The sequence below is a fragment of the Zonotrichia leucophrys genome, chromosome 2, assembly GCF_028769735.1.
Source record: "Zonotrichia leucophrys gambelii isolate GWCS_2022_RI chromosome 2, RI_Zleu_2.0, whole genome shotgun sequence".
In the NCBI taxonomy this organism is placed as follows: Eukaryota; Metazoa; Chordata; class Aves; order Passeriformes; family Passerellidae; genus Zonotrichia; species Zonotrichia leucophrys.
In genome coordinates, this window is record NC_088171.1 from 120,345,205 (window position 1) to 120,357,229 (window position 12,025).

General features: G+C 38.7%; 1 protein-coding gene across 1 annotated transcript; it reads left to right on the forward strand.

Moving 5' to 3' along the window:
• The first annotated feature begins 1,736 nt into the window (after positions 1-1,736).
• XKR9 (XK related 9) lies at positions 1,737-11,702 on the forward strand. Its single transcript, XM_064703541.1, has 3 exons — positions 1,737-2,011; positions 9,716-9,939; positions 11,059-11,702. The coding sequence occupies exons 1-3, from the start codon at positions 1,737-1,739 to the stop codon at positions 11,700-11,702; spliced, it is 1,143 nt and encodes a 380-aa protein (XP_064559611.1).
• Positions 11,703-12,025: the final 323 nt, after the last annotated feature.

Consider the following 12,025-nt stretch of genomic DNA (forward strand, 5'->3'; position numbering starts at 1 on the left):
ACTTTGTACTGAAGTCCACTTCCCAGAATCTGACTGTGAATTGGATATAAATTGCATTAGTGATTTGCAGGAGATTAATGGTATTTTATTGGAGAGAATAGGAAAGAACAGAAAGGATTCCAGCTATCCCAGCTGCAAGATTGCCTGAGCTTTCTGACCTCTTCTGGGCCAGGACATGAAACCTAAGTAGGAGATAGAATGAGAGGCTAGAAATAGCTAAGGCCTAGATCCAAGAAAGTAATCCATACACTCATCACCTTTTCGGCTGTTATGTTCCCGCTTGTCTTCATTAGGAAATGAAGAACTTAAGTTCTCTTTTTTGGGTTTGTACCTAGGTCACAATGAAGATGAGCCCAGTCAACCCAAGCAAAGAACAGTCATTACCTTTGTTTATGGGTTATTAACCAATTATCTTATTTCATTCCTCTCTGGCAGTGTGCCTGAATTCACCAAGTCCAAAGGGATCTGCCTGCACATGCCCTTTCCCTGCTCCAAGTTTCCTGGTGCAGCTGTTCCCCATGTATTGTCTGCAGCTGTTTGGCACTGGCACCAGCCCAGCCTTGGCATGTCCTGCATCCCATCCTTTGCATTTGCTGCCAGCAGCTTTTTCCTAAGATATGTAAATGAAGTAAAGGGACTTTGTAATTTAAAGTTTATAGCTTTACAGAGGTGAATGAGAAAAAGAATGTACTGCCTTCCGGCTTTTCTGTTTCACCTGCCAAATACCACAGATCTACAGAGGAAAGGCATGTAAGGACTACTCAAGAGGTCACAAGTACCCTTTCAGTGTTGGGAAATGTAAAATGTAGTTCTGACTACAAATTAATTATATTTTCAGTGAGCTATGTGGTTAAATCATCTATGTGTAGCTATCCACAGCTTAGAAGACATTTCTCAAAGAGGTACACACTGGTCCAGGTTGGCTCCTTACAAGCCTCTTTAACAGGAGAGCTGCAATCTTGTTTAGCACTTTGCTACTGCATGTGGAAAACCAAGCAGGAGTGATAAAAACACTGGACATATGCACACAAATGCAGTGACACAATTAGAAGCTGCCAAACGATGTTTATTCTGATACCATGGTGTGTGCTCAAGACAAAGTTTTCTCAACATTTTGTGCTGTGCACAGTAAAGGAGAAGAGTTTAGAAATTTAGAAAGTTCTGGGAAGGAATCAATATTTTTTTCCATAAGCTGCTTTTAAACACTTGTTTCTCAGTGTTTTACAACTCTTAGGAATTATCTCAACAGCTGTTTGAGTGGAGAGTCACTGTTTGGGAGAATGGGTGACCTCGGCAGGTTTAGAAATGCAGCTCTCTTGGGCTGATTGTTCACCAGTATCTCAGCACCTTCTCCATTTTGTACTTGCCTGTTCAAATGGTCATGAGAATTGCTGTAGAATATTTTAAATGATGAAGATATTGTTACTGCTAATCTTCCTTTTTTTTCTTCTTCTTTTTAGGGATCAGTAATGAAGAAAGACTCCGTCAATTAAAAAAGAAAATTTACATTTATCTTTTCCAGAATAGATGTGTATTTTAGAAGTGAATTTAATTAAATCAAGAACATGGAAAAATGCAAGTCTCTTTGCCATAAAAAAAAATGGATAACCCAACTTGCCTTTGCATGAAGCAAGATGAGAAGGTGGTATTGTCAGGAAAAAGATTCCATTGTAGGGAAGCATTTAGATTCCTTTACATTAACTGAAGAGAGAATGACAACAGTGGCAGTTGCACACATGGTGAAATTTACTAAGCAGAATTTCTTTTTTTTAGTTGGTGGAATGATAATTTATGTAGTTGATATTGGAGTAGACTTCTGGGTAGCTAGTAGATATTTCTGTCAAGGACAATATTCCTGGAGTATATTGATACTTTGTTTTAGAGGTCTTTCATCAATAATAACTCAGATATTTAGTTATGAGTGGTTTAAAAACGACTGGGAAGGTACCGATACTGGGAAGCTGAAACTGGTTTTTCTAGTTCATCTCTTTCATTGTGGAATTTTTATAAGGTAAGCACATTTAACATTTATTTTAAGTTGAGAAATCATGGTGCTTTAGGACAGCTACTAAGAAGTGCTTAGTATGGCTTCAGGGACAAGAGCAATTCTGGCCTTAACAATTACTGCTCCATGAGAACAAATGTCTTTTTGTGGTAAATTTTGTCAGGTTTTCATGGACATGTAGTTTTTCTTCCATATACCTGTAAGTAATGATTTTTATCATTCACTACCCTACTCTGTTTGATTAATCAACCATTTGATGATGCATACATAATAAAAATTATTGCTTCGAAATGTACTACTGTCATAAGTAATAAATACGAGTTTTCAAAGTGATGTTATGCACAGTTAGCATCTGAGATAGCTGATGAAGTAATGTTTCAACCTGAGTGTCTAACCATGTATGGAAAACTCACCAAGATTCAGAAGAGAAATGAATAGCTGAATAGTTAGTAAGGATATTTGCAGCAGTATTTCAGGGATTGACTTAATGGTGATAGGAAACTTTGTTTGCTTAATGGATTGCCTTGACTCTAATGCGATCCACCAAACTCTTGGATTTACCTGAACTCATACACTTTCCAATTAATATCTCTTACCATGAATTTCTATAATTCTGAATCTTCTTTCCCAGAATTAGCTCCATATTCTCTGAGTGACTTATTATCTAGTAAACATTATTTTGTCCTTTGACAGTGTTGTCACCTTGGTTGCTTGTTCTCTATTGCACAAATGATATTTTCTCCAGTGCTGCTACTTATGCTTGGAAAATTTCCAAGATGTTATGTATAAGTTACAAAGTTCTTTCAGCCACTCCTCACAATCCAGCAGTGTGGTAATGCATGCTGTAAAGTATAAGCTGGTAACAACAAGCTGGCATCTGGGCTTGTACCTTTGTGATTCACTATTACATACTTTTATTATATTTATTTTCCTTAGGTGTATCAAGGTACAACTTCCTCCTGTCCTCCCTCTTAGTCATCTAATTTATGCAGTTAATTTAGACAATGAGTCTCTCAGGTTTATCTGTGCAGTAAATGGATAAAAATAGATTCTGTCAAGTCAGGTCACACTTGTTAAGGTGAGATTCTCCAGAAAGTCCCTTGGGGCAGAAACCCATATTCTTCATTCAAAGAGGAAAATGAGGGCCTAGCCATTAAATAAGATTTGGTCAGTGAACTCTGCAGGCTTGAAATTATAAGATGTGAATAAACCTTATAAAATTTTCTTTTCCTTCCTTCCTTCCTTCCTTCCTTCCTTCCTTCCTTCCTTCCTTCCTTCCTTCCTTCCTTCCTTCCTTCCTTCCTTCCTTCCTTCCTTCCTTCCTTCCTTCCTTCCTTCCTTCCTTCCTTCCTTCCTTCCTTCTCCTTCCTTCCTTCCTTCCTTCCTCCCTTCCTTCCTTCCTTCCTTCCTCTTCCTTCCCTTCCTTTCCCTTCCTTCCCTTCCTCCCTTCCTCCCTTCCTCCCTCCCTCCCTTCCTCCCTTCCTCCCTTCCTCCCTTCCTCCCTTCCTCCCTTCCTCCCTTCCTCCCTTCCTCCCTTCCTCCCTTCCTCCCTTCCTCCCTTCCTCCCTTCCCTTCCCTTCCTCCCTTCCTCCCTTCCTCCCTTCCTCCCTTCCTCCCTTCCTCCCTTCCTCCCTTCCCCCCTTCCCTTCCCTTCCCTTCCCTTCCCTCCTTCCCTTCCCTTCCCTTCCCTTCCCTTCCCTTCCCTTCCCTTCCCTTCCCTTCCCTTCCCTTCCCTTCCCTTCCCTTCCCTTCCCTTCCCTTCTCCCTTCCCTTCCCTTCCCTTCCCTTCCCTTCCCTTCCCTTCCCTTCCTCCTTCCCTTCCCTTCCCTTCCCTTCCCTTCCCTTCCCTTCCCTTCCCTTCCCTTCCCTTCCCTTCCCTTCCCTTCCCTTCCCTTCCCTTCCCTTCCCTTCCCTTCCCTTCCCTTCCATCTCCTTTTACACTTCCTGCTCCATCTTTGACCTTAGATCCCTAGAATGGTTTAGTTTGGAAAGGACCTTAAAAATCAACTCATAAAAATCAACTCTCTGCCATGGGCAGAGATATCTTCTACTTGACCAGGTTGATCAAATCCCCATTCAACAAAGCCTTGAGCACTTCCAGGGATGGGGCATCCACAGCTTTTCTGGGAAACCTGTGCATCACCACCCTAGCAGGAAAGAGTTTCATCCTGATAACTTGTCTTAGCCTACTGTGTTTCAGTTTGAAGCCATTCCCTCTTGTTGTATCACTCCATGCTCTTGTACAAAGTCCTTCTTGAGCTTTCTTCTAGGCTCCCTTTATGTACTGGTACTGGTGGCTTACAAACTAGTACCCTTTGGGAACTGGAGGTTTGTGCAGTGCACAGAACAATGGGAATCAGTTTGGGTTTGCTAGCACACTGACAATGCTAAGTAATAAATATACAAATCATATTGCTATATATATATAGATGTATATACATACATACAATATATATATAAAATCAGAGTAAAAAAAAATTTAAAAATATTTCTTTTCTAAGAAGGCTTAATTTCTTTTGTTGGAAAGAGTGCATACCTGCAATTATATTTCATATGAAATAGTATGCTCTGCAAGGAGACAAAATTAAGTTTAAAATGTACATTTTAACTATGCTGACTAAAATTATATTCAGCCTGACCCATTTAAATGGCTCACACAGATGTTTGTAGAATTGAGAACAGTTGTGACATAACAGACAACATTAAGACAATAACACTGCCATGGAATGTGGGGAAATGGGACATTTCCTTAGGGCAGTGTATGAATTCTGGAGCTGTCTGATGTATAGCAGTGTGCTTCATCAGCCTAGGATACACCTGTGGAGACTAAACATTAGCAATTCATAATCTTTGCTGTCAGAATAGGTCACATAGGCAGCAGCCACTGTGATGCTGGCATCTGCTGTTGCACTTCTTGGTGCTTGAATGTAGCTCATAATGCCCTGAAACTTTGAATAGAAGCAGAAGAAAAAGACTTTTTTGCTTATTTGTAAAAATTAATTCTAGATCCATGCAATATCAGAGTAAATGCGAGGGCTTTGCTGAGCCTGGGGTTATTTCATTACATATTTCTAAAAGGCAGTGAGATGGATTGCAGGGTGGGCCCTGTTCTGAAGCAGTACCAGCTGGCAGCAGTGAGCACACCTGTGGGAGATGCACTCTGGAAAAGGACCTCCTCTGCTTAGTGATAGAACTCTGGGAGGAGGTGAGTAGGCTGAGGAGTATCAGAGAGACACCCATGCAGACTGCTGGAATCACACTCTGCCTTTCCTGAGACTGCCCCACAGGCAGGCAGGATGCATGAGGTGGGTGATTCCCTATCCACTCTTCACCTGGCAGAGCACAGTGACTTAAGGCTAGGGGGCAATGGCAACAAGTTCCTGCCCAGTGCAGCAGGGGTGTGTCCCCTGTGAGTAGCCCACCTTCACAGGAGCCCTGGCATAACAGGTATGAACTCTGCAAGCTCTGAACAATTACAAGGATGTTGAGTCATCTGGCTAGGAGATGTCACTGAGGTTAAGTTGCCCAACCCTGCGTCAAACTCTTACTGCTCTCTACAAATGAAAGCAGGCTGTCGTCAGATGGGGGTCATTCTTTTCTTTTAAAGAGCAAGTGACAGGATGAGAGGAAATGGCCCCAGCTTGCACTGGGAAAGTTTGGATTGGATATTAGGAGAATTTTCTTCACTGCATTGGGACAGGTGCCCAGGGAAGTGGGTGAGTCTCCACCTCTGGAGATATTTAAAAGACATGTAGACGTGGCACTTAGGGGCATGGTTTAGTGGTGGACTTGACAGTGCAAGAGCAGTTGCTGTTCTCAATGATATTAAAGATCTTTTCCAAACTAAAGGATTCTGTGATTCTATGTGTTTGATCACATTTTCTTGATATAAATTTACTGACCTAAGAATTGATTTAATTGCATTAGTTTCATGGGTTTAATCTAAGTATTTTGATACTTAGAAGGTGAAATTTAACATGCAGCAGAGAGTAATTTTCCTTTGATAAGGATCTATACAATGCTAAAAACTGTGACCGCATGGCCAGAATTTTGACAGGACAATCATTATTACCAGGCCACTCACACCCTGCCTATACGAATTTCTAAATGGCACCCAAACATTTATCAGTATAGTTTGATGAGATGGGATTTGTAGTATAATGCTGGGATTGTGTTACAAAGTCAGTGGAAATCAGAGGGGAAGCATGTGATAGGAAACATTGGCAAGGCTGCTTGCTTGTCACATGTGAAGGCTGTGAAACAACAAACAAAATAGCTGTCACCCCTGTGAATTCCCAGCCAGAGACAAAGCCTTCCTAATTTTACAGCATCAAACTTCACCACTTGTGAAATGATGATGAATATCTAGGAACATCTCAAGAACAGAGCGACAGTGGAGTTGTGTTTCCATGAGTGTTTATAACAAGTAGGAGCCCTGACATCTGTGTTCTCTACAAAACAACGCTGCAAAGGCAGAAACCCTTTATTTTCCTCCTGTCAAAGTGAATGATATTTAGAAACAGTGGTAATTCTTTACCTTTGTCTTTACCATATGACAATTTCAGTTGTAAAGAAATTGTAGGTTTTTTACTCTGTTGGCTTTCAAGTAGCTTATATACCTTGAAAGAATGAAAACCATATTCCCTTTGATGAATTTATAGGGAGAAAAAGTAAATGGTAAACCTGCATTTGTCTGTATTATTGACATAACCATTTCACATTCCATTTAGGATGCACCTCTATCTAAAATACATAACAAATCCATTACTTTTTATTAATGTATTTTTATTACAGTTGTAGTACCTTTATAGAAGACTTTTTGCTTCAATGAATATTGAAGCCCAGAACTTCTATATCCATAGATATATTCTAGGAAAATAGATTAGAGGAGTACAGCTATAATAGTTTCAGAGCAGGCACAGGGTTTAGCTGAGCTGTGGGCATGATAAAGGAGGAAATTTAAACCTGACCTATCCTTTATTATGAACTGAACTTTGCCCTAGGCTAGGAAAGTACTTCAACACTAGGTCTAAAAGTTGGCTATGAGCCCTTCCTAAAAGATCCTATTAAATGCCAAAGGGACAGATGAGAATGACAGTATAAGTACAAAATACTCTTAAAATAGTTGTTGCAGTGAACTTACAGTAAGTGACATAAGCATGTGGGGCTCAGAGAAGGCCACTCTGCTTAATACATAATCAAAGAGCAGTAGAAGTATTTGGAGTTTACAAAAAAGAAAAAAGGTATTCTATAGTGTTCAAAGTCAGAAGTGGCCTCACCAAAACTGCTACAACTAGTGACAAATCCATAGCATACCATCTTGTAACAATATAAACCTAATATACAGTGCTCAGAAGGAGTGTGCTTTGAAAAATGACAAGTGATTTCAGGTATGTATCCAGCTGAAATATTCCTTTTAGGACATTTCTTGCCTTGCACATCACTTGCCATCTTGGCTGTGAGCTTTGCAGCTCAAAATTTGTGCAGCTGGTTTCCACTTCTTGCTGCTCTGGTGGATGATTCCATGGACAACTAGCAGTAGTAGACGAGCAGTCTAACCAATTGTTTTTTCTTGAAAACACTGCAAACTTTCCAGATTTTTACATCTCAGATGCAAGAACCAGATGTTTTGGAATACTAATTGTTTTATAAACAGAAAAAAGCTTTAGATGCCTTGCCAAACAGTTCAGTTCTTTGCTTACAAGTGATTACTCAGGGAACAATAAGAAAAATACACAAAACCATAAAAATAAAAATTAGTTTCCATTGGGAGTAAATAATGGATCCAGAGCCAGCTCATGGACTGAGTGGCAGGGATGCAGTCTATGAATCTCTGCAAGGAGAAAAGGAAAGGCTCGAGTAGTAACAAAGCTGTTCCACACCTACTCCTACTATTGCAATTCTCACTTGTATGCTCAACATGCCTTACCATACCAGGGCATAAGTCATTAATCCTCTAGCATGCCCTTAACCCAGGAGCTGACAATCCTGTCTTGCTCGTGGTCGTGGAAGAGAGCCCTACACTGCCCTCCCTGTGGTCAAAGGATTTGGTCTTTAAAGGTGGCAAAGGTGTTAAACTTTTAACCTCTGAAGGAGCCAGGGATTCTTCCTTAGCTCCCTTAGTAAGGAGACGAGTCCTGAGCCCCAATGTTACACCGGGAGAAGATCCTGGGAGATGTGGCTGGCTGGTGATCTGCTGCCCTCTGTTCTCTGTGTACGGTAAATGCAAGGCACGGCTTTCATCAGGCCCGCGGTGTGTGCGATCCTGTGGATGGCCAGGGAATTAGAAAGCTGCACTTCAGCAGGAATCCTGAAGTTACCTCAGATGCTGTCTTAGGGAATGTAAGTAGAAGGCAAGTTACGGCACAGGACCTTGCCTTTCTCAGCTTGTGTATTAGAAGTCTTGTACAACTGTCCTAAAGATATCCAAGTGTTGGCTTGTGGTGCTCTGTTTAGTTTCTCAAGAAAATAGATCCAAATGAACGATGCAGCTGTCATAATTTATTTACTGAATTAGCTTCTCTTTTGATGAGGAAAGACTCTAGTAGTTTTTGCAAGGCTAGAAAAATTGTCTGACTAATAGTGAGTTTTCTTCAAAAGGGACTCCTTAGGTTGTCCTTACCTGCTGGTTATAGTCAAAATGAGTTCATTGGAGAGGAATCTTAGAAGCGGAAAACATCTGGGAACTAAATAGACAGAAATAGGTTTGGAAGTGATGTCTGAAGGCTGCTATGATAAAAATCCTGTTTATGGACAAACACATGGATTTACATACCTATAAAGCCAAAAACTTAGTATAAATGAAATTCTAACAGTTGATTCCAAGAATCATTATTAGTCTAGATCTATTCATTACAGAAAAAGAAAGAATTCTTCTATACATAAAAATTCTTCAGTAATAATCATAATAATGATAATAATAATAATGATACAGTTAAAATTGTTACACACATATTTTTTCATTCTTATCCCTTTTTTCAAGCCATCCCTTATCATCCTATGCATGTGCTTTTCTACACTGTATCCTATCTCTCCACATCTCAGGAACTCTGCTGTCATAGCAAGACTAGATTTCTCTATCCTACATCATCATGTATGTAATAAATATCTCATTTGATAATGCATTAACAGTGTATCTGCCTGTTACTGTTACCTATATAAAACTATGACTATGACACAAAGATGAAAAAAAAGTTAAAACTGATTTCAGTGTTTACCGAAATATGTCCTCCTGGTCATTTAGAAAGTAACAATGTAGTAGATTTTCTTAAAAGTCTGTTTTATGTTTGTAATTCATCAGGTTTTATCCTTGGGGCTTTGGATCTATATTCTACTTACATAGATGTGGAAGTTCACAGCTGGATATTCATTAATACCCTGAAAAGGATACAAAGAAAGTGAATGAGTATCTCAAAGAGAGACTGAGGAGAGATGCTAAGTTAATTTTCAGAAAGGCAGTAATTTAAAGAAATAAGAACCTAACAAAACTGAGCTTGTATTCTTTATTTAGAAAAGTCTCATTCTGTTTTATTAGTTTTCTTATTGCATGGTATTGCTGGGCTTAAATGATTCTCTGGTATCCCTGATACCAGACAGATATCAGACAAAATTTTATCTCAGTAGAAGATTGAAAAAGTTGTAAGGCTGTATCATTTTATTGACTTGGTCTTCTAAATAGTGCTGTCTAATCAAGTGTCCTTTTTAAAATAGGTATTGGTTTGCTTTGAAATACGGCTGTCAAGCTGCATTTAAACAAACAAGTAGCAGAGGTGCATCAGAAGCAGACCCTTCCAACTTCATTCAAAAACAAGCTATTGATGCAGTGACTGATATTAACATGCTCAGGGTGTTCAAGGCTTTTCTTGAGACCACACCACAACTTTTTCTTCAGATTTACATTCTCATGGAACATGGCAAAACTCATTTCTATCAATGTAAGTCTGTCTTTTTCCTTCTGTTGCAAGTTGACTATCTTACCTAAAAATATAACTCGTGACTGGACAACATTTTTAACCTACCTTGGAAAACAAGTATTCCACTGTATTATTACTCTGCATTTAATTAGAATTTCTGTCTAGTAGATGGTCCATTCTGCTGAATCAATGAGAAGGAAGATTTCACTATAAAAATGAAAAGTCATATATAAATACTGTGCATCATAAATATAAAAGTCATAATATCTAATAAAACCATAATGATGTATCTCTTGACAATAAGCTCTTAAATGCAATTAGCATTTAATTTGCAGATATGTGTGATTTAAATTACAGATTCTTTTAAAACTGCTACCTAGGCACTTGGAATTCAGTAAAGTAATTAAAGCAGCCCTGCAAGCTGTCACTACCATTACCCATGTTACAGGTGAGGGACAGGGTCAAAATTAAATCTGAGGATATGTCAGTATTGTAGAATGCAACATGGTGAAGAGATACTGGTTCAACTCTCAGAAGCAAGACAGCAGCTGTACCATTTCCAGCTCTAAGTCTAGCAGAATTATTGGCAGGACATTGACTTATTCAGGGTTAGAATTGATCTAACTAAGTGGGGATACCTGCATTGATGTCTAGTGTTCCTTCAAAGTCCATGGAGTCAAAATTTACTCAGGTAAAAGGATCAGGCAAATCTCATCTTGGATATGACCATGTGAATGATCAAGTCTTAGTTATAGATTTCTACATCTTAGACACAGCAGACTCACATATATTGGCTGCTGAAACTTAAATTTTTATGGTCTATTTGCAATACTTTGGGAATTTCTAAGTCACTGTGTATGGAGATGGCAGATATGACATGCAACTTAGACAAGGCCATTAAGGACCAGGGGCTGGGCAGGATAACATAAGTGTACCAAAAAGAATCAGATACCTAGATTTAAGTAACTAAAGTGAGGTTAAAATTAGGGTGACTTTCTTTTGAGCAGAGAGTAAATATAAAACTGGATTAAAGAAAGTGTTAGGAAAGCATGACATTTTCTAAAACTTCATTCAGCAATCATAGTGTAAAATAGTGTATCTTTTTCTCTGATGTAACATTTTTCCTTGTGTTTTGTTTAGATGCTGCCATTATGATGTCTTTTTGTGGTATCTCCTTATCAATGGTTGATTATCAGATATCACTACGAAAATCTCTGCCTGACAAAGATGAATTTCATCTCTTTTCCAAGTTTGTGTATCTCTTCTATAAATTGCTTACCATCACTTCTTGGATACTCAGTATTTCATTGATCACTCTACTCAATGTCAGAATTTCTGTAATTCTGCTGATATTTCTTTGGATCTCTGGCTTCATTTGGACTTTGAAACAGAATACAACATTTTGCAAGTCTAAGAAGATGGAGTATCTGTACAGAACTATAGTTGGAATCATCCTATTTTTTTCATTTTTTAACATAAAGGGGAGAAGAACAAAATTTTGCATTTCTATTTATTATGCTACTCACACTGTAGTGACTCTAGGTATTTTATTTGTATATATGTTCTGGAAACCTTCCATTATCAAAGAAATATGTTTTACAATTGTAAGCATATTAACTATTTCAAGTCTGGTGTTAGGTATCATTTTTCTTGTTGTTTATTACAGCCATTTTCATCCCACTACTTATTGCACACCTCAGGCATATTCAGATGAAATGGATGGAGGGGCGGGGCAAAAAGTTAGAGTGAAAACTGGTAGATTTCAGAATTTCTTAATGCAATGAACATTACAGGTTTGTTTTTGGTTTTTTGTTTGTTTGGTGTGTTGGTTTGGGGTTTTTTTTTTTAGTTTGGTTATTTTTGTGTCCTTAATAGCAAATTCTTGCTGGACAGTGTGTTTCTCTGTCATTGTTACTTATGTATCATCACTGAGGAGTACATAGTGACTTTGAATAACTATTTGTTTTCCACAATACAAAGACTCTGTAACATGAACACTTATATGCTGGTGAAAGTTAGTTTGTCAAAGAAACAATTTCATCTATTCATCCAACACAATTCACAGTTTTACTTTTTTAGCAATGCAAATGTAACATAGGAAAAACTA